The sequence below is a fragment of the Castanea sativa genome, chromosome 2 (assembly GCF_040712315.1).
Source record: "Castanea sativa cultivar Marrone di Chiusa Pesio chromosome 2, ASM4071231v1".
Lineage (NCBI taxonomy): Eukaryota > Viridiplantae > Streptophyta > Magnoliopsida > Fagales > Fagaceae > Castanea > Castanea sativa.
In genome coordinates this window covers 5447590-5474256 of record NC_134014.1, presented here as the reverse complement: position 1 = coordinate 5474256, position 26667 = coordinate 5447590, and the positions used below count along the sequence as shown (strand labels likewise).

The window sequence follows — 26667 nt, the reverse complement described above, 5'->3', positions numbered from 1 at the left end:
TCAAAAAAACACAATTGCCCAAGGATAGAAGATTGAGCATGAATAATAGAACAATTGCGATTCCTTTTGAACCAGGAATGAAGGGAGCTTTCCCAAGGGAACCCTGCTTCATTCTTGTGGAAAAGTTACACGTGTTGAGCATGGTTTGGGTTTTGTTATTTGCACTTTAATATCTTATGGAGAGGTTACATATGTTGCAATGGCAACAGGCAACTGAAACTTTTATTGGTTTTGAAACCGAACAAGACAGAATGTGTTATAAAACAAGAAATAACTGATAACTCTGATTAAATTCTGTGGCCTATACCATTCACAATGGTTGTGCATTGCATACACAACTCACTGTTTTGGGTAACCTATAGATCAGAGATACATTGCAGCCTCTTCTGGGCTGAATCTTGCTGCTGCTGGTGACCAGAAACTCTTCCCTTGCTGTAATGAGTAATCTGCCCTCACCTATTAATATATATATATATATGTATTATAGCTTTGCTTCATCCAAATTTTTTTTTCCAGTCCTCTAGATCTGAACTATTGTTGTGCTGAATGCCTCCCAACAATTATTTTTATGGTGAATGTTTTCTGATGGATTGATGAATATTGAACCTTAGATTCATGAGATGTGCCATTTATAGGTTGCATTTGTTAATATATCTTGTTCTTTGAGCATTATTTTTGGTGATTATACTGTCATTGGATGCGACTGATTAGTGATTGGACTTGTCCCACTTCCTCACAGCAGAAACTAGGCCAACAACTCCTCATAGGTAGATAAATGCAGATTCTTGCCTTTCGAGGTTTGACTGTGAAAAGCTATAGGTCTCCGGACTTGCATTAACACAGCTCCTAAACCAATTCCAGATGCATCACATTCAATAACAAAAGGTTTTGAGAAGTCAGGTAAAGCTATAGCTGGTGGACTAGCCACTGCCTGCTTGAGTTGTTCAAAGGCTGCTTGAGGCTTAGCATCCCAATGGAAAGAGTCTTTTTCAACAAGGTAGTTAGAGGTTGTGCTATCACTCCATAGTTTTGATTGAATTTTCTATAGTACCCTGTTAATCCCAGAAATCCCCTTAATGCTATAACAGATGCGGGGGCAGGCCATTGCTGCATAGCAACAGTCTTTTTAGGATCAGCCTTACGACCTAGGTATTTCGCTTCACTGCTACCAAAAACACACTTGCTCTTCTTGGCATACAGCTGATGTTTAAGAAGAACCTCTAATACAGATTTCAAATGAGCTAGATGATCTTCTATAGTCTTGCTAAAACTAATATATGATATAAAAATACTAGCACAAAATGTCTCAAATATGGTTTGAAAACATCATTCATGAGTGCCTGAATTGTAGAGGGTGCATTAGTAAGGCCAAATGGCATCACCAGAAACTCATAGTGGCCCTTGTGTCCTAAATGTAGTTTTAGGAACATCCTCTTCCCTCATTCTAATCTGGTGGTAACCAGATCTTAAGTCCAGTTTAGAGAAAATGCTAGCCCCAGCAAGTTCATCCAACAATTCATCCACCATGGGTATAGAAAATTTATCCTTAATAGTAGCCTTATTTAAAGCTCTATAATCAATACACATTCACCAACTACCACCTGCTTTTCTAATTAGTAAAACAGGAGAAGAGAAAGGACTTTGGCCTGGTCTAATGGATCCAACCTCTTACAATTCATTCACAATTTTCTCATTTTCAGTCAACCCCCAAAAGGAATGGCATTAAGCTCCACCATAAATTTGATACCCTGCATCAAGAGTTGGACTCCATGACAGACACCTTTAGTCTTAACAACTAGCAACTTTCATCTCCAAAGTCTTAGAAGTATCAATTTGTAACTTCAACTTCATTGCCATAGCAGTGTCCAAGAAATTGTGAGTACTCCCTGAATCCAACAGAGACATTGCCTCTTGATCTTTAATTTTGCTCTTGACCCTCATAGTATTTGGAGATGGATTTCCCACCAAGGCACAGGGCCAGCCTTAGGCCTAGGCCGTGGCCTAAGGCCCCTAACATGGAAAGGCCCCCAAATATGGGGGCACTAAGGTTTTTATTTTATTTTTTTAATTAGAGAAAACCGTAAGTTAGGTGTAAATTTTTTTTTTCCAAGCCTAAAATATTAGAGTTATGAAAGTATATTACAAATTTTATTACATAAGTCCTATAAATTGATGTCATTAATCACATGAAGTAATTCAATACTCATTTATTCTTTTGTTGAAGTGTCACCTCATTACTATATCAGTTTGTAAGTGTTTTGTAATAAAATTTATAGTAAGTTTAGCATTTTCTCCACAAAATATATATATATATATGAATTAATATAAATGTAACCTAATCTCCATTCAGTGAATGAAAAATGCTAAAGTTAATATAAATTTTACGACAAAAAACTTATAAACTAGTGATATGATAGTCATATGATTGATGTCACTTAAACGGTATAATAAATGAATGTTTGAATAACTTTTTTTTAATTGATGATATGCTAGTTTATAAAACCTATATAATAAGTATCATTAGCTTACTTTGGGTGAATTAATCATATTAATAAATATAAATTAATAATAGATTTGAAATAAAAATATATATAATAAAAAAACTAAATATTATTTAAGTGATATTTAAATGTAAAAGACCTCTTTAAAATTTCCACATTAGGCCTCAGAGTATCTTGGGCCGGCCCTGCCAAGGCATAGAGTTTAATCTCAGCCTTGTTGTCTTGTTCTTCTAGTTCTATCACCACATCACCATTGTCATCTAATTCCACCAATCGCAAACCATGTGCATGCTCCACTTCAAATGCAGAGCCCTCCAACAAAAACAATTTTTCTCCTTTGCATTTATGGCCAGTGTGCCATTTCTCATCACAATTGTAACGCAATCCTTGCTTTCTTCTTTCCTCCATTTGGGCACTTGTTAACCCATGAAGAGGAAATCTTACCTTCTGTTCAGACTTATTTTCAATCTTGGGCACTCCTAACAATGAGGGCTTGCTGGGATCAAAAGAAGTCTTCAAGCTTTTCATGCAACTGATCAAATACTCCTCCTGAATTTTGGCTAAGCCAAAAGCTTCATTCAGAGATTTGGGTGCCAACATCCTCACACGAAGATGCATCTCATCCTTTAACCCACTCAAGAAGCAACTGAGTTTATGGGTTTCTGACAAACCTGTGATCCTGTTTGATAAAGCCTCAAATTGACTCTAGTAAACCACTACATTAGATGATTGTTTAAGCCTTGTTAAAGCTTCCATTGGATCATCATAGGCTGTAGAGCCAAAGCGAATCTGTAGAGCTTTAATGAAAGCATCCTAGCTTGTGAATATTCCAGCATTCTCACGTCTTGAAACCATACCAACGCTTCCCTATCCATATGATAAGAAGCCAACAAAATTCGTTGTTGCATTGGTGTATTGTAGTAAGAAAAAGACTAAGTAACTCAGTACCCAACTCACAGGATCTTCCCCTTGGAATGTTGGAAAATCAAGCTTCAAGGGTTTTCCTGGATTCAAGAAAAAAGATTCTGCAGTTGTTGAATCGTTGGTTGCATGTTGATCCCTGAGTACAAATTGTCTTCGATCTTCTACTTCAACGATCTTCTGCAGAAACTGATTGAGGGATTGCAACTGTTTCTGGATTTATTGCTAAATGATATCATGTTGATCAGTAACTTTGGCTAAAGCTGTGATCTTTTCTGAGTTGTGGGAGGCTGGACGAGCTTCAACCATGGTGATAGGATGATTTAGCTCTGATACCAAATGTTAAGATCCCAGCTGATCTCACAAACCTTAGGGATTGAATGGATGAATGGAAAAGATTAAAGGGAATATGAGTAAGTTACTTCGAGGGAACCTAGTCCTCCATGAGAAGAATAGGGGATAGAGATGGAAACTGAGTATTCATCTTATTTCTTGATTGATTCCCATTCCAATGCTACTGTTCTCTATAATACAATTGTCCTAACTAACTAACTGTTCAATCAGTTATTTCCGTCCCTATCAGCCTTACTAATTCCCAACTATCCATATGTGAGAAATCCCACTATTCACATGGACAATTAGGAGTTAGTTAATTGAAGGTCTAATCTACTACATTACAATTACAAGGGTAAACATTACAACAAGTATCTAAGTACAAACTCCACGTGGCATTCCAGCTTAGCAGCTAGGCTTCATAGCAATTACTGTTGGTGCCTTAACACACTATAATAGGAACAATGGTATAGCCAGATGTGCCATCAAGGCTGATTTGAGGAGAGCCTATGATTCTCTAGATTGGAACTTTATTCTTATGTGTCTTATCAGCTGGCTTCCCTACCAAACTTGTGCTTTGGATCAGGGTTTGTATTACTTATCCCGGATTTTCTATTAGCCTAAATGGTTCTTTGGTGGTGTATTTCCAAGGAGGAAAAGGTTTGAGACTGGGAGATCCCTTGTGCCCTTATCTCTTTGTGATTTTATCAAGGTTGGTCCACTCTAGGGTACAAGGCTTCAATAACAGATGATCTTCTTATGTTTTCTGCTGCTGACCTGCCTTAACTTAATCTCCTCAAAGATGCCTTGCTGGATTTTGGAAAAATCTCAGCCTTGGCAGTAAATCCAAGCAAGAGAGAGGTGTTTTGTGCCAGTATCCTTGCGTTTATTTTTTTATGCTGAATTGCTAGTATCCCTGCTGCCTCAAAGCTGGAGGGGCTGACCCTATGACCAAGATGAAGATGATGCTGTATAAATATCTAACTAATCACAGTCCGAAAAGTACATTGCTGGAACTAGGTTGACAAAAATTAAAACTTTAGACAATATTTTAGTACTTAGGGTCTGTTTGGATGCAGCTGAAACTGAAAACTGAAAAACACTGTAGCAAAATAATTTTTAAATAGAAATGATATGTCCACAACATTTTTACAACATTTTTACAACAAATCCTAAGTGGCAGGATGTTACTGGTTGTTATTGTTGGGGCAAAAAAGTAATCTTAGTGTTAGGTTCAAATTTGAACCAATAACAACTAACCACCTATGATTTGTTGTAAAAATGTTGTAAAAATGTTGTGGACGTAGCACCTCTTATTTTTAAATGTGTGAATAATGTCGCGGGTCCCATTTTTAATAAAAAATTGGCTAAAACAATGATAAACAATGTGCTACTGTGCGTGAACAGTGCGCGCACATTGCTTTTTGTTCCCTGCAGCAAAAAAAAAAAAAAAAAAAAAAAAAAGGTTGGAAACGCTTGACGGGTTTAGCCACATCCAAACGCTCTCTTAGTATCCGTTTGGATACAAAGTCTACGAGTTTGCGTTTTCAGCTTTTTTTTTTTTTTTGGCATCTTTCCAGCTTTTAAGGAGACACTAACTAAAACACTGTTCACACCTTGTTCACAACACTGTTCATGTACTTTTTTTTATTAAAAATGGGTCACGCAGCACTATTTACACATTTAAAAATTATTTTGCTACAATGTTTTCAGTTTTCAGTTTTCAGCAATAAGTTCTATCCAAATGAACCCTTACTCATACCAAATAGGTATTTGAACTTAGAATACACAAATACACAATGTATTTTATTTAGCTACATGCCTTAAATATCATTGTATTAGAATCACTATATAATAATCATGTATTATTTTCACAAAAATAATGAATTTGATGTGATTTTTATACAATTTGTATAATTTATTTGTAATAATGACCTTTTATGAGCTACTATTATGCTATAAATCCTTTTTTTTTTGGGTGGGGGCATTCTTATTTTTTTAGGAGCCAAGCTATTAAAAACTTTTAGTTAGAAGCAAAACGCATATAAACTATTTTAAGAAAATGTTCTTCGTAAAACATTTTACAATGAAATACACAAGTATTAAAAATTGTTTGTTTTCAAATGTTATGCTATTGGAAATATTACGGAAGTGATTTAATATTAGCAGAAGATGTTGCATTGTGGGCTAAGAACTTAAGATGAATCCAAGGACTCCTCTCTGGATTTTTCTACACAAACATCAGCCCCATTCTATGGTCATTGTCTCATTGACAAGTTTCTCCATTGGGTAGCCAACATTATTGACATGATCCAAATTACAAGAATTTCCAAAATTGTAATAATAACTACAAAAACATAAGATTATAGTTATTGATTGATTTGATTCTATTCCATTTCAGTAACATAAAAAAAATCAAGACAAAAAAGTGAAAACCCCCTAATTCCACCTCAGAAAATTCCGGGTCATTTCAACCCAATATCGGCCACAATTCTCCTCTCTCTCTCTCTCTCTTAACTATGATTTCTCGCTTTTCTTTTTTCCTCTACGTTTTACTATTTCTCTCTCTGGCTCTCTATCTCTCTCTAAAGAATCTAAACATCTCTTTCTCTTGCATCCCTCTTGTATCAATCCCTCATCCCCTCTTTCTCGGTCAAATCAAAGCATACACTTTCATTGTTAATATTTTCTCTTTTCCTTCTGATAGACAAATATACATTTATTTTAAAATAATATAATATAAACTTTTTAATCTAAGATTTGTTATATATATATATATATATATATATATATGTGTGTGTGCGCGCGCGCGCGCACGTGCGCGCGCTTGGCATTAATTATTTTTACCAGCTTATTTTACTATTTAGCTTATTTTTGCTAATTTTATGGGTCTCACTGCACTTTTTAATACTATTAATGGGTCTTACGGTATTATTTCAGCTAATTTTTAGTTTTTTACCTTTATCTACAATACTTTCAAGTCAGCAAAAAGTTTTCAGTTTTAGCTAAATAAGTGGTTCTCAAATGGACACATAATTTACTAATCTCAATATATACAAATATCAAAATATTTTTTTCTAATAGACAACCTGATACATGCATCAAAACAACATTCAAAACGTTAAGTAAGATGCACACAAATGGTTTGATAAAATTCATGAGTGTTCTGCTTTTATTCTAAATTCGTTTTGTATAGTTTTATATGGAAAATGATATGTAAAATTCGTTCTATAGTACTTACATGGCCTAGCTAATTGCCTAAAGGTAAAGGAGTTCAATATCTACATTGGCCACAGCCACGCTCCATATCATTGGGTTTTTTCTCCTTCAGCTTCATGTTGTATCTCTCTCTCTCTCTCTGAGATTCTTGTTGTATCATTTTATTTTATATATATTGTGTTTGAAACGTATTATAGAATTTTTTTCTTATATTTAATTTTTATGTGAAAGTAGGAGATTGTGCAAGACAACCTACACCACACCACAATTTACCTTCATTTGTTTGCCTTTTGGCGTGGCTGTCCTCCTTTTTCTCTTTGTTTGCTATCTTGCATTCTTGCTTATAGCCTTATGCTTTATCTTCTTTTAGTTGCATCTTTGACCATCTCGTTTTCCCATTCAAAAAGCAAACATTTATTTATTTATTTTTATTAGAAATTGCTGCTACTAGGTGAGGCTATTTTTTTGGTTTCCTTTAATTTTGAGATATAGCCTATCAGTCTATCAAAATTAATGAAAGAAAATATATTAGATTTTATTAATGTAATCTCAATGGTTACTCAAATTTGCCTATCTCTTCCCAGTGAAATTATTCCCTCCTCCACTAGACAACGATTTTGCTGCTTACAATAAGATATTAAATGATTTTTAAAAAGAAAACTGAGATTAACCATTTATCACCCAATTTTTAAAGTTTTTTTTATTATATTTTTTAATAAAATATGTTATTTTCACAATAAATTATAAGTGACAAGTTGTTATTATAGACAAAATAGTTTTTTCTTTTTTGTTAGGCTTTAGAGTATTTTTGAATTTGAATGCTAATACATTAAGATATTAAATGATTTTTAAAAAGAAAACTGCTGAGATTAACCATATATTACCCAATTTTTTAGGATCTTTTGTATATTTTTATTAGGCTTTAATTTGATTCTTTTTATAATTCCAATGCTAAAGAGACATTAACGAGTCTTTAAGTATGCGATATGGACGAAAGTTTAATTACTTTCGTTTTTGTTTTTACTTTTTGTTTTTATAATTATACTAACGATTATATTATTTTATATTATTTTTATGGTAATCTTAAAAAAAAGTTATATTAGTTTCCTGGTAATCTTTTACCAGTTATCATATTTTTAGTGTTTTTCTGATTAATATATTTGTTTCAGATAATCTTATAAAGTCAATGATCATATTCTTTTTATGAATAGTAGGCTCTGACGCATATACATTATTACATTTACGAAAAGAAGTATGCAGCCACATCTCATTACTAGAAAGTAGAAAGTTGGGATGGTAATTCGTGTTCGCGTGTTGGGTTTGTGTCATGTCAACTCATACGTATCCGACTATATGGGTCAACACTAATCCAACATGTTTATTAAACGGGTCAAGATTCTTCAACCCTAACACGACCCATTTATTAAACGGGTCAGTCGTGTCGACCTGTTTATCTAATTTTATCAAAATGAAGAAAAACATTTATGGAAAAACAAGCAAATAAATATTTTAAATATAAAATTCAGAACTAATGAGTAATTATATTACAAATAATCATTAAAAACTAAATCATATCTCAATATCATAAATAATCAATCACTATACATCAAAGAAAATAATCAATCACTAATTTTCGTCGCTAAATATTACTAATTTTTTTTATAAATAGCGACGAAATTTATATTTCGTCGCTATATAGTACTTTTTTGTGAGGAAAAAATTTTCCTCACTAAAATTCGTCACTGAAAATACATTTTGTTGTAGTGACAACTAATAAGTTTATATACTTATAGTTTGAATGGGATCTCGGTAAAATTTTATTTAATTAAACGGGTCAAACGAGTTCTATAGGTTGAACCCTAACCCAACCTGTTTATCAAACGGGTTCATTGTGTCAACCCGAATATGACACAAACCAATTAAGTCTCAACCCATAACCTGCTAATTTCATGTCGTGTCGTGTCGGGTTCGCGGGTCGTGTCCAATTTTGCCACCCCTACTAGAAAGTGAGATTTTTTTTCTTATGAGATAATGGGGAAAAGAGAGATAAGATTTGAACCAAATACATGGGATACCATAAAAATGTCATTATTAATGGGCAATCACTTAAATACCTTTCTTATAAAAATGTCAATATATAGTTTTTTTTTTCTTTTTTGCTAAGTCATGGCCTTGACAAAGTTATTTTCCGACTGTGCATATCTACTTTCAATATAGTTGGTAGGCATAATCTATTTCATTAAGATGAGTTTATTAGATAAATTGTTTCAAGCTAAGTGTAAGCGTTTTAGCTACCAATTTGATTTCATTTATAGAAACTGCTAAGAAAATTGTTCTTTATTTATTTATTTATGTTAATTGTTTATTTGAGTAATCTAACAAGCTTGGTCAAGTGTTATTTAATGTTCCTATATTTAGACAAGGCTTATCATTTCAAGTTATCACCATACCCCAGGCAAGACTTATTGTAGTATATATTTTGGAATATTTTAGCACTACATGAGAGAGGCTAAATGAACAAAATTAATAATTGAAAAATATAAAACTATGTCACATAAAGGAATTAGAATTTAAGATTGATCACTTCATTACTACTGAACAAGATAATTTAAGTGTATAAACTTTTAATGAGTTTCTAATCACATTTACTATCGACCTTTCTAACAACTTTTCTGTTTTATGTAATTCAAAGTTTCAAACTGAGATAGTAAGAATATGTGATACTTTCCCACAAATCTAAACTCTGGAAGTATTTAAAATTTTGAGGAGTACAATGCAAGTAAAGTGTAGGTAAGTTGCGGGGAAGCTGTGTTTTCTAGAGAAATGAAGTTTTTGGTTCATGTTTTTGAAAGATTCATTTGAATTATTTACATGAATCATATGACTATTCTTCTGCCTGGAGGTATTTTATGACTATCATAATGGTTAGGGTGAAAAAGCCTGTACTTATGGGTGTTTTTCCACCATGAGCTACTTTATGATTCTATCATAGACGCATAATGGATGGGGTTAAAAATCCCTCGTGTTATTGATCATTATGATAATATTATTTTATTTATATTTCCGGATGTATTAATTGAGTGGTTTTATTTCATTATATTTCATTTATGTTCTAATTTCATTTATTTATTTTCGAAAAAAAACATTTATTTATCAAAAAAGGGTAAGTACAAGCAAAATAGGTGAAAAAAAAAATGGTGTAAACGTAATAACTATTAATAGTCATGGACTCAACTATACAATCAAATAGAAAATTTTCTGGGACAATACATGTAATAAGGCTTCTTATTACTTAATACTAATCCTCTTATGAAAAAAAAAAATCCACATAATGCGAATCTGTTTGGTGTGGCTGTCTGGGCTTAGAAATGTATGATGAGTTGGTGAAATGTATGAGTTGGTAAATAAACTCTGGTGAATGATGAATATTTTATTTCTTACAATTTATGTCAATAAAAATATTGTTTTTTTTTTATATATAAAAAAGTTATATAACAAAGATTATATGTTAGAGAACAATTCATGGAATCTATAATTTTTTATTATTATGATTATTATTATTAATTTTTGAAAAATATTTTTTTTAAAATTTTTTGTTTTGGCATGAATGACATGTAGATATTGTAGAAAAGATAAAGTTTTTAACCAAAAAAAGAAAAAGAAAAAAAAAGTTAAAGTAAGATTTACGAGGGCAGGCCGTCAGGGTACAGATTACAGTGGACCCACAGACGGACGGACAATGAGTCAATAATTATCATTGTCCTGTTATAAATAACCCAACAACAACAACAAAAAATTGGGTAGGTGTCAAAAAAGTCGTTTGCCTCTTAATGTTGCGAATCTTGCGCAGCTTTTTCTTTTTCTTTTTTCTTTTTTCTTTTTTAATTTTTTAAGGCCTAAATGCACTTTTAAATCAATTAACGCGTTTCATTTTGATCCTTACTATTAGTCAATTAACAAAAATTGTTGATGTGGTAAACGGAGTACGTTGTTAGCACATTAAATGTTGACATGGTCAATAAAAATAATATTAAAAAATATCACGTCAGCATAAAATAATGATTAAAAAAAAGACACATAAGCAACCACATCAACTTTTGATTTTGAAAATTAATTTATCTATCTTAACAAAAAAAAAAAAAAAAAAAAAAAAAAAAAAAATTAGAACCCAAAATACACATGAGTTTAGATATAGTCTCATCTTAAACATAAACAAGAAAGAATACCAAACTAAAATATTCAATCACATGAACACAAACCTAGAAAAAATAAATTTACTGACAAAAACATAAATTTCTGTTTTATTTGTACTTATTTTCTTTTTCTTCTTCTTCCCCAAATATTTCTCAGTTTCTCTGCCTCCCATTCTTTTCATTATTTTTTCTTTTCATCATTGTTTTTTCTTTTTATTATTTTGTTGGAAGATCATGTCTTTGTTATGTTCTTTGTGTTCTTCCCATAACTGTTCATGTTCCTCACTTCCCCAGAATTGTTCATGTTCTTCCTCACTTTCCCAGAATTGTTCATTTTCTTCCTCAAATAACTCGTTGCCCAGAAAATTATAAAAATTAACATTTTTATTTCTCTTCTTGCATTTTCTTAGCAACCAAACATGCAAAACACATAGCAATCTTCAAATGAGACCAAAACCTAGCAATCACAAAAATACCAAAACACATCATCTCAACCAAAACACTAAAACATCTCTACCGAACCCAACTAACACCAAACATCAAAACTCAACCAAACACAACAATAGACCAAAAAAATCCTCCACCGATCCACCACCTTCAAATCCCACCAATGGCCGAAAAATCCAAATCTACCCACCACTTGTGAGCCCAGCCGACCACCACCACCCAAACCCATAAAGCCCAACCAACACCACCCAAACCCATAAAGCCCAACCAACACCATTGATCTCCACCTCTACTGAGCTGAGTCTGTCTTTCTCCACCTCCATCACTAGTCTCCACTGCCGATCTGAGCCCCTTCACTACCTTACCACCGATCTGCAACCACCACCTCCACTACTGATCTGCAACCACCACTTCCACCACCACCGATCTAACCCGTCATTCTCTCTCTTTAACCCAAATCAAACCCATATAGAAAAAAGAGAGAAAGATAGAAAACTGAAAGAGAGCAGAGAGAGAGATTGAGAGTCAAGAGAGGGGAACACTTAGATCTAGAGAGAGAGAGAGCTCACCTTCAATGGAAGCCACCTTCAGTCACCTTTGATCCACCTTCACTCGAAACCACCATCAGCCACCTCCACCTTCATCTTGAGAGAGCGCTTGAGATTTTCACTGAGAGAAGAGAGGTTGGAGATTAGAAATTGATAATTGATAAATTAGGAATTCTAATTTCTATATTATTCATGGAGAGAGAGCTTGGAGCTTGTAGAAAGACTTTTTTATTTTTATATATATATATATATATATATTTTTTTTTTTTTTCTATTTAAAGTAAAATTGATATATTAGAAATTCTTTATTTTTAAAATTTTAAATTAAAATGCTGAAGTGTGATGTTTTAAATACTAAATTATTTTTTAATAGCCATGTCAGCATTTACTGTGCCAACAATGCATTCTGTTTGCCACATCAACAATTTCCGTTAGCCACATCAACAATTTCCATTAAGTGAGTAACGGCAAGGACAAAAATGGAATGCGTTTTTCATTTTAGGGACTAAAAGCGGTAAAATGAAAATGTAAGGACCAAAATAGAAATTGACCCAAAATATAAGTATCAAAAGTGCATTTACGCCTTTTTTTTTAAGGGACATTGTGATAAGAATAAGTTTTGTGCCACATAAAGTGGCACAACAAATGCCACAACTCGCCCATGTGGCGAGTTGTGGTTGGTGGAGGGGTGTCCCCACATGGACCCACCACCAACCACAACTCGCCACATGGGCGAGTTGTGGCATTTGTTGGGCCACTTTATGTGGCACTAGAAGGACTCTTGTGATAAATGACAGGGACATCTTGGGCACCACATTACATGCCGAATTTTGTAATGTGATCCAATGCAAATTTACACTCCTAAGAACATCCCCATCAGTATGTGCATAAATGTGCAAAATGAAAAAAGTAACTAATTTTACACATTTTGAGCAAAAAAATACTCACATCAGTGGGCGTAAACTTGTATATAAATACACACTTGTTACAGTAACCGTGCAAAATATGCATCATTACTGTAGCATGTGTATTTAATATCTTAATAATTTTTTTTTTCTCTCCTCTCTATACCTAACTCTCACCTCCCTCTCTTTTTCTCATTTCATCAGAGACTCTCTTAGGCGCACAGCTCTCTCTTTCTCTCATCTCATCAATCTTTCTTCCTTTAGCTTCCGCCGATCGCCACCGCCGCCGATCGCCATCGCCACCGCTCTCTCTTTCTTCCTTTGTTTCTCGTTGCTTTCTGGTTGAATGGGGTTGATCAGTGGGTTTTGGGTTGAATGGGGTTGATCAACGGGTTTCTCGTTATCGTAGCACTTGTGCATTTATACACAATTTTACATCCACTGATGTGAATGTTTTTTTTTTTTTTTTTGCGCAAAATGTGTAAAATAGACTACTTTTTGTATTTTGCAAGATTATGCATGATCTGATGCAGTTGCTCATAAGTGAATTTGGAGCTAAACCAATTAATTAACCAAGTACTAATATAACTATCAACACATAGAGAAAATGTTTTCTAAATTCTAACTTCAAATCCAAAATAGGTTGGGAAGTAGAAACTAGCTAATTACATTATGAAATCCAAAAGCAATATAAATAATAAGGTGAAATGAACATTTGTTGTTCAGATGGAAAAAAAGTTGAGAATGCTTATTTTTAGTAATTTATTTGCATAACGTGAGACAAAAAGTTAAAAACTAGTTTAAAAGCAGTATAAATAATAAGGTGAAATGAACATTTGTTGTTCAGATGGAAAAAAAAGTTAAGAATGCTCATTTTTAGTAATTTATTTGCATAATGTGAGACAAAAAGTTAAAAACTAGTTTATTTTTAAAGAACTAAAACTTAAATTATTTGAAATAAAGTTGAGACAAAAATTTGTGTGAAATCTATAAATAGTACATAAAATAAGCAAAAAACTAGCTTATAATCAAATTTCAAACTCACGCATGCCCGAGTGGGAATAACTTATTTAGTAGCTAAAAAATTAAGGTTCATGTTAATGAGTGCCCTTAGGGTAATTGTTAATAAACAATTTCAAGAAAGTTTTGATATTTCTTTTATGAAAAATAAAAACAACCGTCAAAATATTAATTGTTTTATTCTTTTTCTCATAAAAACTTTCTTGAAATGGTTCACTAAAAAATACCTTTGAAGCATTTGTTAACTTTTCTTAAAAATTAAAAACTAAAAGTTAAAGAGAAACTAAAAGTTAGGCAGATGATATGGTCTGTTGCAGCTCGCAAAGCAGAAACAGGAAAATTGTTCAATTTGACCGCTGGGCGTGTCAAATTTTGCCTAGCTACCAATGTCTCCTCACTAGAAAGTCAACAAGATCGTGCCTTTCACCACTTGATTCCAGCTAATTAAGTGGAGTACTTTTTTTTTTTTTTTTTTTTTTATAATTGGAATTAAGTGGAGTAGTTGCTTCAACATTATTTAGAGTTTGGACTAGCTACATTACTAGCTAGGAAAAAAAACTTAAGTGGACAGAAAAGATTAGCTCGATAATTTAATTAGTGTGAACAAAAAGAGTAAAGCGTGAAGGATATAATATAAGCCACAAGGTCTTTCAGAAAAGAGCCAGGAACTGGTCGTATTTCAAAAGGTATCAAAGTAATGGTACAGATCAGAAGGGAAGAGAGCAAACCAACAAGGAAGAAAGGAAACGAAGAAAAGAAGAAAGAAACTGAAAGAAGGCTTTTAGACTTAAACGACAGTAGCTTGCTTTTTACTGTTTAGTTACTGTATATAAACTACATGTAGTTTAGTTCTGTATTTATGTCCTTAAGCTTCCACACGTGTTGTAACTGTCTATTGCACGTGTTATAACAGACTGCGCATAAGTTGGGTTAGTTATATTGCTCTGTTTTGTATAAAGCCATTTTACTTGTATAGATTCATTCAATCGATGGAATACAAATTTTCCTTCTCTCAAATTTCTCTCTAGCTATAAGCTTTTCTCTCTTTCTTCAATTCTTGTACTCTGTGCTTTCATATAAAAGGCAATAATTCCTAAGTTCATCTTCCCGTATACGTTGAAGAAAAGTAAAAGCATATTAACAAATTGGCAACTTGCCGAAAATATCAGACTAAAAAAATGTTCATTTGTGTTTTTTTATATATAATATATAAATATTGCGATTTTCATCACCCAATAACATTTTAACCAACCATGTGCAAAAAGTGAAAAAAACAAAAACTAAGTTTGTATTGGAAAAAAGTATGTACAAAGCTTTTAGCATTTGAACACTCTAGAAGGAACGAGACTGAAAATGATACAACTGATTTGAGAAGTTTTTCTAAGATTTCTTGTGCGTGTCTCAACCGTGTATTAATTAAATTATTAATCACAATGGCACGTAATTCTGCCTCAATTGAAATGTATAATGGATCATTCAAGTGCTTATAAGTTATAACCTACTACTGCACACTGTTGATGCGATGATCACTCTACAAGTATAAGTGCTTGTGGGGTGCGGGGTGTGGGGGCAAGGGCCGTGATTTAAATCTCCAGGAGGGAGTTTCACACACATATGCACTTAAATTAGGCTAGAGTAGAATTCTATCTTGTATTTTAAAAAAAAAAGTTTAACCTTGCTCTTCATCTTAATGAATCCTCCCTAAAGGCCTGTTTGGATTGAGGGGAGAATGAAAGAGAGTAGAGTAGAATTAGTTAAAAATATGTTAATTTTGGGTTAAATGTACTCTATTTTACTCTATTCCTCTTCACTCCCTCAATCCAAATAGACCATAAGAGTAGAAAAAAGCATAAAAGAAATTTGCAAAAGAGTCACTAATGAATAAATGTTGAGATAAACATTATAAAAAAAAAAAATGGTGTAAAAGGATTGAAGTAGCTTCTCCGCATAGTTGGAATTGAGGTTGTGTTGAGTTTGGGCAGTAGGGGGCAGCGTTTGGGTTTGGGCAGGTGAGAGGATTTGCACATAATTTGGCAATCCATTGCGCATATATATATATATATATATAAAGCCAAAACTCAATGAAAATCAAATTAAATATCAATTGGAGTCCAATTGTGCGCTATGTGTCCCAATTGATTTTTAAATTTTGTACCAAAAGAATTATTGAGTGTGAAAATCGAAGAGTCCAAATCCAATTAAATTCTAAATTATACTTCATTTGGAATTCAATTTTATGCCATGTATTCATCTAATTTTTTTAATTTTTGTGGTAAATAAATTATTGAGTGCAAAAACTAAAGAGTTTAAATCCAATTAAATTCTAATCTCTCTCTCTCACACACACACACACACACATATGAAATGAGAAGTCAATATATATTTTAGAAATCTATGGTTTAAAAAATGTGTAAACTAATATCATGTATAATTTCAACATTTCCTATTAAAAAATATATAATTTGAATTGTGTAATTATGGTTGTTTTTAATTGTACCAATGCATATACGCGAGGTTGCACACTAGTAATGAATAATGGACAAATACCTCTTCAAGTTTTTATATTTTAAAATTATGAATTTATGTATTAAATAGAAAATAACAAATTGGTATGAAAAATGAGTAATTATAGAATACTCTTGTAATACAATAAATGAATACGCCTCCCTCTCACATAATAGTGGAATACATTAATTAGATTCATGGTGAGATCTACCATTCACGTGAAAGGGAGGAGTATATGTTTATAGTATTCTCGAAGTATCAAATAAATTTCCCTGAAATTTAGTATACACGTTAAAAACATAGATGACATATGATCTATTGATGGGTTATTATTTACAATATTAATTAAATAAAAAGTTATTAAGTAATGCAACTGTTGAAAATGTGAGCGAGGACGAGTGGATCACTCCAAATTGAAATTTTCCTAAATGAAATAGAAATGTTTTATGGATAAAGTTAGGTTTTCCTTCAAATTGGATTGGAGGTTATTTGACAATTCAAATGACTATTTTTTTTTAGTGACTCTTCAATGGGAGATTAGGTCAGAATACCAGTTCATCACGACTAGGACTAGTCTTCAAATGCACCTGATTTTGGTCCAAGTGTTTTTCTTTATAATACCCCAATCCGCTCATCACGGTTCTTACAGAATCTCACATTGCTCCCAACTCCGGAGAAGAAGAAAGAAAGTCGGATTTGGCCTATGCAACTTCTTTCTTCTTCTCATTCTATTTGCTTCTCTAAATTTCTCTTCCTTCTTTCTCTCTTCTTGTTATAGTCATTGAGTTTTAATGGCTCAATTAACAACATTATTGATGTCCCTAATAACCCTTTTTCTATCAACACCAGGTAAATAACTTAGAAACTAATAACAAATTAGCAACAATTGCATAACATTGTTTTTAATAGACAAAAATGGGTAGGCCAATATCGACCACAGTGGCACTCTAACATTAAAAACATGCCAAATTCTAACAAAGTTTCCTTTCAATTGCAGGAGTGATTTCAACGACTTTTACCATAATAAACAAGTGCGATTATACGGTATGGCCAGGCATTCAATCCAGCGCAGGAGTAGCTTCACTTTCAACCACAGGCTTCGCTCTGCAGAAGGATGAGTCCAAAGCCATCACTGCACCAGCCTCATGGGGCGGTCGATTCTGGGGCCGAACCCATTGTTCCCAAGACTCCACAGGCAAATTTGCCTGCGTCACAGCTGATTGCAGCTCCGGCAAAGTTGAGTGTGCAGGAAACAATGCTCTGCCACCGGCAACCCTAGCTGAGTTCAAGCTCGATGGTTATGGCGGTCTAGATATCTTCGATGTCAGCTTGGTCGATGGGTACAACCTCCCTATGCTAGTGGTGCCTCAGGGTGGGAAAGGTCAGAATTGTACAAGCATCGGATGCGTGAGCGACCTTAACGAGTCTTGCCCTTCGGAGCTTAAGGTTACGAGGACCGCCGACGGAGGTGACAGCGTCGCGTGTAAAAGCGCGTGCGCTGCATTAGACCTAGATCAGTACTGTTGTAGAGGCGCGTATGGCACACCCGACACTTGTAAGCCTTCAACGTACTCTCAGATCTTTAAGACCGCTTGCTCACGCGCGTACAGTTATGCTTACGACGACAAGACCAGTACCTTCACTTGTGGCTCCTCGCCGGATTACACCATCACCTTCTGCCCCACCCTTAACTCCAGGTAAATTTACTTTTATCTTTTAAATTCTAGAAAGGATCAGAAAATGACCATGTGTCGTACAAAGTCCTAGAAAAGGTGGCGGTGGTTTTGGCTGTGCTCATTTTTAACTGCAAATCTGTTGCATCTATTAGGGCTACGCCTTCGGCTGTGATGAACTCAACAAAGATGGGGTCAGTTCTTCCACAAGGTCGTGGTCCGGTTCCTCCTTCAATGCCAAACCCACGTACTCATTTGTCTGCACCACCAGGATCCTAGTTTCTATGGTTAAAGATAACAACGGAGAGAGGAATCTAATTTCCATGGTTGATTCTAATTTTCATTTACGTTTATTTTGAATTTGGAAGAATATAGTTCTGTTTGATAATGTGTTTATTTCCATGGTTGATAATGTATTTTTATCATTTATGTTATAGTTTTTTTTTTTTTTTTTGAGGGGATCATTTATGTTATAGTTGTGTACGAATGGATCCTCCAAAAATATTATAGTTGCATTTTGGATTTAGAAAAAATTACTGTTTATTATGTGGTTACTGTTTATATATCTAGTACATTACTCATGTCTCATAAACAATACACCATGTGCTGATAAAAAACTAAAAACGCAAAATGTAGACATGAGATGGAGCTTATAATTAAAAAAAATTATGACTTTTTATAATATTTATGTACTTTTTTTTTATTGATTAGGTAGTTGTTTTACACCATATACATGTATATATGTTATACATATTTCGAATTTTATAAAAAAAAAATGTTAGTAATTTGCTGGCCGACAAAAATTGCAACTTACTAACAGACAAAAAAGAAAAGTTTTGGCTTAAAAAAAAAAAAGAAAATAGGAAAGAGGAAGAATAAAATATTAATTACTAAAATGACGTAACTACACCTCTCTTGTTGAATGATCTCAGAAGTCAGAACGACCACGTGAAAGCCATCAGTGAATGAAAAAGAAAAAGCAAAAGAAAAATGTTTGCACTAGGTTTTTGTTTTACGTAATTAGACGAAACAACTACACTACTCTGCACACACCGCAAACTTTTACTAGTCAAGAATGGCAAATATTGTAAATTTTTTTTTAGAAACAATAATAAAAAATGAAAGACGTTTTATTAAATACAAAAATTACTCTATAAAAGTCCAATCTTTACATTGAAAAACGTGTACACTAAGTTCTTGATGGAGCAAAAAATGAGCAAAACTTTCTCCACATTTTCGCAATGAGTAATTTTAGTGTCATATAATTGACCACAACTCGTGTATGTGGCGAGTTATAGTTGGTGAAGGAGTGATGGTAGGAACATTCCTTTACTAACTACAACTTACCACATGCCACAACTCACCACTAACCCCAACTCACTACATGCCATAACTCGCTAATGGAGTTGTGACCAACATTTGGCCAATGGTGTGGCACCAAAATTTTTCTCAGGGGATAGCTTGAAAGAAGCTTAAAGCTTTGAAAAATAATGATGATGTTATCATAAGACTAGACTGGAGAAAGTCAGTGCCAATGAGTTTTGGACGAATAGTAATGATGAATGCCTAGATTTAATATTGGGTGCCCACAAGTTTGACATGATTAAATTTTTCCCACTTTCATATTCTCTAGAATTTCTCCCGAATGCCTACAATTAAAAAAACAAAAAGCATATCTTCTTTTGGCTCACTTTTCTATTCTTACTACTTTTGGCTCACTTTTCTATTCTTACCACTTTTGGCTCACTTTTTTTTTTTCCAACGTTCCCTAATCCCTATGAAATTCATTTTTCTATACTTCTGTATGTCTATCTCCCACTTTTTCTTCCTCCACTACCACTACCGCTAACAACGAAAGACTACATAATGGCCCTTCCAACCTGGAATGAATCGAAACCTAATGGAACACATTGAGGCACTAGAAAATAGAAATGGTTGACCACCGCGCAACTTTGATGCGGTGGTCACTCCATAAATATAAGTACTTGTAGAATGTGAGGTAAGGACCGAAGTTTAAGTCTCTAGGAGGAAGTTTCACACACATATATACTTAGATTAAATTAGAGTAAAAATTCTATCTTGTATCAAAAAAAGAAAGTAGAACGATTGGTATGCTCTATCACATTTCTAGTCAATCTGCCGTATTCCACTAAAAAAGGGAACTGTCAAATTTTTCATAAATTAATATTGCAATACCCAAGGCACAGGTTTTGCTAGGATATATCTACTGTTTCAAGCAAATTCTTCCTTCCTTCTAAAGGAATTTTGGAAAACCCAAAAGTTGTTATACTGTAAAAAGTAAGGCCATTAAGGGTGTTAAACAATTAATTTTCTCTCACCAATCTCTCAGGTTTCATTGATTTCATGAACAAAACTTCTGTGTCTTACATTCAGCAGGTCTAAAACTTAGGCATTCTTTAATTTAGAAGCAAAAATGGAATAGCAATAGTCCTCTTTTATTTATATATATATATATATATATATATATATATATATATATATATATATATAAGAGAATTTAGCTAAGAATTGAATTCAAGTATAGCAATTTTTTTTAATGAATACACAAGCTTTGTTTTTATGATTTAAAGCATCCTCGACTAGATGCGATAAGTGATCCCAACGTGTATATGAATGACCAAACAGATACATAGACACAATCTCCTTGTCATGGAACTTGTTAAGAGGTAATGTGATCTCCTCTTAGAATGAATAAGCCAAATTTTAAACAACTAAACTGACTCATTTGAAAAATATAAAGATTTTACGATATTTGCAATTTAAAACTATTTATATTACTTTGTATAATTTTGGTAACTTATATATAACTTATAAGTCAATATTATTTAAATTATAACCACTTGTTTATAAAAGAAGTCTAGGGTCAACTCAATACAATTTAAGGCCTAAAACAGTTATTTGTAAGACCTATATAGTAAAGTTTATGGTATTTCTAATATCAGCCTTTTGTCCCTATTAGAAGTCGAGGGAAAAAAAATGTAAAACTCACTTAAAAAAAAAACAATAATAATATATAATAAATTCACATAAGCGCCCCCCCTCCCCTCCCCTCCCCCCCCCAAACAACAATTGGGGGTCTTTCTTTGGCAGGTAGTACTAGGTTATAGTCTAAGCGGCCTAGGCCTAGGATTGGCATTGAAGAGGTCATAATCTAAATTACTATGTCATTAAAGTTTTTTTTTCAATGTTTCAAAAGTAAGAAAAAAAACAACATAAAATTACATTTTTTCCACCCTAAACTATCACCCCGATTACACTAATTTCATTCCCTAAACTATCGAAACGCACGATTGACCCTATAATTTTAAAAATACATTACACTTAACCCCTTGCTGTATATTTTGTTGTCAACTCTAATGAAATTTAGCATTAAAATACCAATTTGTCTTAAACTGTCTATTTTGTAAAGAAAGGTAAATAGGCCTTTTAAAACAAAATTCCATTAGAGTTCACAACAAAACAGACAACAATGGAGACATTGAAAGAAATTTATAATTTTGGAAGTTCAATTGTGCATTTTGATAGTTTAGGAGACTAAGTGTAATTGAAGTGATGGTTTAGGGTGAAAAGTGTCATTAGCCCTATTATTACATATGGTTTGATAATAACTATTGTAAGGGCGGGTTTTGTATCATGAGCCCAAAAGATAGATGGATTCAGGTCTAAAGAGCCCAATACAATGAATTTGTAGCGAGTTAGCTAAAACCTAGGCTTCAATGAATCGTACAACGCTCACAATGGACCAATGAAAAAACAAGTTTGTGTTAAGAAATTCTTCCTCGATAATGTTCGAGGAAGTAATTCTTGGATATCTATATTTCTCTTAGACTTGGTTACAATTACAGTTTTTCGTGCTACAGTGTTTTTTCTCTCTCAATTATTAGATGCCCCCTTTGTAATGGGGTTTTTCTTCTTTATATTACTCTCCTTTGCTCCATCTTAGCCCTTCACATGTAAATCAGATGGCTGACTCCTTTCCTTGTCCCATCAGCACCTTCATGAAGTCCTTAGAGATAGCTGTAAGGCTGAATCTCACTGTTCATGTTTCACCTCCACATAAATGCTGTCAAAGAGTTAGCTGCAGAGTATTTAATGCGGTGGTAGCAGCTTTCCCTTAGACATTTCTCACTTTCCTCTTACTTTATTTCTTCCTAATGCTTATCCCTAGTAGTAGAATTTCCCAAAACGTTACCCCTGATGGCAGGCCAACCCTTTTGACCTCTGCCCTGTTACGCCGATGTGAAATTTGTCCTCGGACATACTTCTTGGAACCTTAAGACTAGACCCCTTTGCCCATCCACTATCTTGCACTCCCACACTTACGTCTACCTATCCTCGGACTATTGAACGCCCTCAGATAGGGCCCATGACCCAATATACCCCTCTAGGCCTACCATCCCTACAACTATTATTTCTTATAATCACTAATTAAATTATTTATTATGTACTATAGTTTACCGGTTACCCCTCTATTTCCTATACTTTCTAAGTTTTAGTTATTTAAATCCTTCCAATCTTGTAAGGAACAAATTGTCTAAATTTTTGCATAGAAATTTAGGTAGGAGGTATATATGGTATTACATGCACTGAATGCTAGAAATACTAACTGTAAAGTGTAAAGGGTACAATTCCCTTTTTACAAAGTATCAAACATAAATTCAACGAGAACGGAGAAACACATAAAAAGAAATCATGAAGAATCAAAAACAAAAAAAAAAAAAGAAAAGAAAAGAAATAATGATTAAAAAAAAAATCGTAGTAATAGATCACGTACGGCTAAGTAGCTAGGATAAATATGGAGCCCAAATTCATGAATGTTGCACTCGCACTCACACTTGCACTTGCACAGTTGGACACTTGGACCACCTTGAACTGTTACTGAATCTTTCAATTTTTTTTTTCTTTTTAGGAAACAGTAATTAATACTTATTAGAACACATATTAACATGAAAATAGTATAGAAAGTTTTTTAAACAGACTTATAATATATTATATAACCAGAATACTACTACAAAATTGTCTAACCTTTATAGTAGTAGCCTAAAATTACTTCCAAATTAATAAGACAAGGAGCTTGGAAAGTTGGAAGTGTTGTGTGTAGGGGCGTAACCATAAATTTTTGGTTGGGGATAATGCTATCATATTGATTTGCAATTCAAGAAAAATATAAAGTATAACATATATACATACATACATGTCTTCTTGTATCAGTTTTAGAAAAAACATCAAATCTAACCAAAATTAGACTACATTTACAAGAAATAATATTCATAAAAATTAAATATAACAAAATCACTATAAGTAATCATAAAATAAATAGCAGTTAAATTTAGCCAAATTAGACTACCATAGTAAAAAATCAATTTAAAATCAATTTCATTCCTCTCAACTAAATTCAAAATCAATTTTATTTCTACTAATAGTCTAATAATGTACCCTCATAGTCTCTTTACTCTCTAATGATAATTTTCACGCCAGTAGAGCATCTTTCAATAGGCAATAGCTATGGGATATAGTCTCACTCAAGGGAAAAAAAAAAAAATGGAATATGGCTTTTAAAGGAGGAAAGGAAAAGTCAAAACGATAAAAAAGAAGTAGAGATTTGTGGCTCCCCCCGCCCCCCAAAAGGATAACGTGCCGCCCCCCTGTTTGTGTGTGATAAGACCGTAAGAGTCTAACATTGGTTTTTGCTAAATCGGTCTGTTCTACTTCTGTCCCTTAGTGGAACCCTATGGGTTGCCAGATTCTTTTCTTACACATGTTGCCGTTTGATCTTGGTCACATGGAAATTTCGTAAAACCCTTATTTAGTGGCCTATATATGGTGTTTACTTTTTTATCACCATACCCCAGGCTAGACTTATTGTAGTATATATTTTGGAATATTTTAGCACTACATGAGAGAGGCTAAATGAACAAAATTAATGATTGAAAAATATAAAACTATGTCACATAAAGGAATTAGAATTTAAGATTGCTTCATTGCTACTGAACAAGCTAATTTAAGTGTATAAACTTTTAATGAGTTTCAAATCACATATACTATCAACTTTCTAAACAACTTTTCTGTTTTATGTAATATAAAGTCTCAAACTGAGATAATAAGAATATGAAATACTTTCCAACAAATCTGAACTCTAGAAGTATTTAAAATTTTAAGGAGTGCGATGCAAGTAAAGTGTTGGTAAGTTGTGGGGAAGTTGTGTTTTCTAAAGAAATGAAGTTTTTGGTTCATGTTTTTGAAAGATTCTGTAGAGTTTGTTTAGACCCCTTAAACACACAATTGGATTAACCTAGTTAACAAGCCAAGTTATTACTTGGTTCAAATTTCATATCTAGGTTAATACAATCATATAATCATATCAATGAAAAGTGCGGAATATAAAAACACAAAGATATGATGACCCAGGAAAACCAAATCGGTAAAAAACTTGGGAAGGATTTAACCTAACTATTCTCAAGGTAAACCTAAATCCACTATGAAAGAATCGAAGTGTACAATAGCGACTTAGACCACTAACATCCTATTGCTACCCACCAGTAGAACTTACTGACACGACCACGTGCAAACTCCGAGACCACGGACTCCTTCTTTCTTAGATTCTCCAGCAAGTACAAGCACTCCCACTTGTGTATCTTTAAGCTCTTATAGCAGCAACTGAATGATCATCAAGTTCTTGAAACTATCTCGTTCTTGATAATCCCAAGCTTGTGTGGAGGTAAGCACCTCTCAGATCTCACAGGAGATTCACACAAACAACAATATGAGCAATCTCAAAAACGTGACTAGGATTTTCCTTTTATACCTAGGACAAAACATAAAACTCTACACGTCATATGGGCTTAGGGCTGAGTTGGAAAATCTGCATAAAAAACAATCTGTACGACTTTCGATCGATCGAGCCTAATTTTCGATCGATCGAGTCAGGCAGAAATGCACAGTAACTTCTGCAGTTAACTCGATTCAAACTTTACATAAATCACATACTTTGAGTAAGTTTAAAACACATCTAGACACCTGTTTTGATCATGGTTTGCCAACAATACATATTAAAGTTCTAATACATTAGTTCCTAAGTACTTAGAACCTAACAGATTCTTTTGAATTATTCACATGAATCATATGACTATTCTTCTGCCATGAGCTATTTTATGACTAAAAAGCCTTTAGTGATGGGTGTTTTCCCACCATGAGCTATTTTATGATTCTATAATAGCCGCATAATGGATGGGGTTAAAAAGCCCTCGTGTTATTGATCGTTATGATAATATTATTTTATTCATATTTCCAGATGTATTAGTTGAGTGGTTCTGTTTTATTATACTTCATTTATGTTCTAATTTCATTTATTTATTTATTTCAGGAAAAAAAAATCATTTATTTATCTAAAAAGGGTAAGTACAAGCAAAATACGTGGAAAAAAAAAATTTGGTGTCAACGTAATAGCTATTAACAGTCATCGACTCAACTATACAATCAAATAGGAAAATTTCTGGGACAACACATGTAATAAGGCTTCTTATTAATAATAATCCTCTTATGAAAAAAGAAAAAAAGAAAAAAGAATTCCATATAATGCGAATCTGTTTGGTGTGGCTGTGTGGGCTTAGAAATGTATGAGTTGGTGAATAAACTCTGGTGAATGATGAATATTTTATTTCTTACAATTTATGTCAATAAAAACAATTTATGTCAATAAAAATATTGTTTTTTTTTATATATAAAAAAATTTATATAACAAAGATTATATGCAAGAAAACAATTCACGGAATCTAGTGCCTCAACGTGTTCCACCACGTTTCGATTCATTCCGTGTTGGAGTTGGATGGCCATTTTGTTGTCTTTCGCTGGTAGTGTTAGTGAAGGAAGAGAACTTAAGATTCATTGATAGGGATAAGGGGAACATTGGAAAGAAAAAAAAGTAGTTAGAATAGAAACGTGAGTCAAAAGAAGATATGCTTTTTGTTTTTTACATTACAGACATTCGGTAGAAATTCTAGAGAATATGAAAGTGGGAAAAATTTAATCATACCAAATTTGGGTAATAAGGCAGAGAATGTTAATGAAAATGTCCAAGAAGAAGAAGAAGAGGAGGAGGAGGAGGAGGAGGCGGAGAAAGAGAAAGTTGAGGAAGGTAAGCGGAAGAGGAAGCGGATGCGTAAAAGCATTGCTCTTTTGGAGAAAGCTAAAGAGGCGATGATGGAGGAGTATTATAAGTTGGATTATGAGGATACAATTGGAGACTTAAAGACGAGGTTCAAGTATGCGAAAATAATAGATTTGGATTGAGTCCAGCAGAGTTGTTGTTGATGAATGAGGAGGAGTTAAATCAGTATGTTTCTTTGGAAAAGATTGTTCCTTATAGGGAGGAGTGGAAGTTA

The 26667-nt window shown here is 33.3% G+C and overlaps 1 protein-coding gene across 1 annotated transcript; it reads left to right on the top strand.

Annotated features, from left to right (window-relative positions):
- The first annotated feature begins 17240 nt into the window (after positions 1 to 17240).
- LOC142626288 (thaumatin-like protein 1b) lies at positions 17241 to 18686 on the top strand. The gene is made up of 3 exons (XM_075800099.1): positions 17241 to 17441; positions 17590 to 18289; positions 18421 to 18686. The coding sequence occupies exons 1-3, from the start codon at positions 17384 to 17386 to the stop codon at positions 18542 to 18544; spliced, it is 882 nt and encodes a 293-aa protein (XP_075656214.1). The 5' UTR covers positions 17241 to 17383; the 3' UTR covers positions 18545 to 18686.
- The last annotated feature ends 7981 nt before the right edge of the window (positions 18687 to 26667 follow it).

What these genes read in the sequence shown, in the direction of transcription:
- LOC142626288 (XM_075800099.1), top strand. Translation starts at nt 17,384, where the DNA reads ATGGCTCAATTAACAACATTATTGATGTCCCTAATAACCCTTTTTCTA. An exon ending in CCTTTTTCTATCAACACCAG is followed by an intron (nt 17,442 to 17,589) that starts GTAAATAACTTA and finishes TTTCAATTGCAG; the next exon opens with GAGTGATTTCAACGACTTTT. An exon ending in TGCCCCACCCTTAACTCCAG is followed by an intron (nt 18,290 to 18,420) that starts GTAAATTTACTT and finishes TGCATCTATTAG; the next exon opens with GGCTACGCCTTCGGCTGTGA.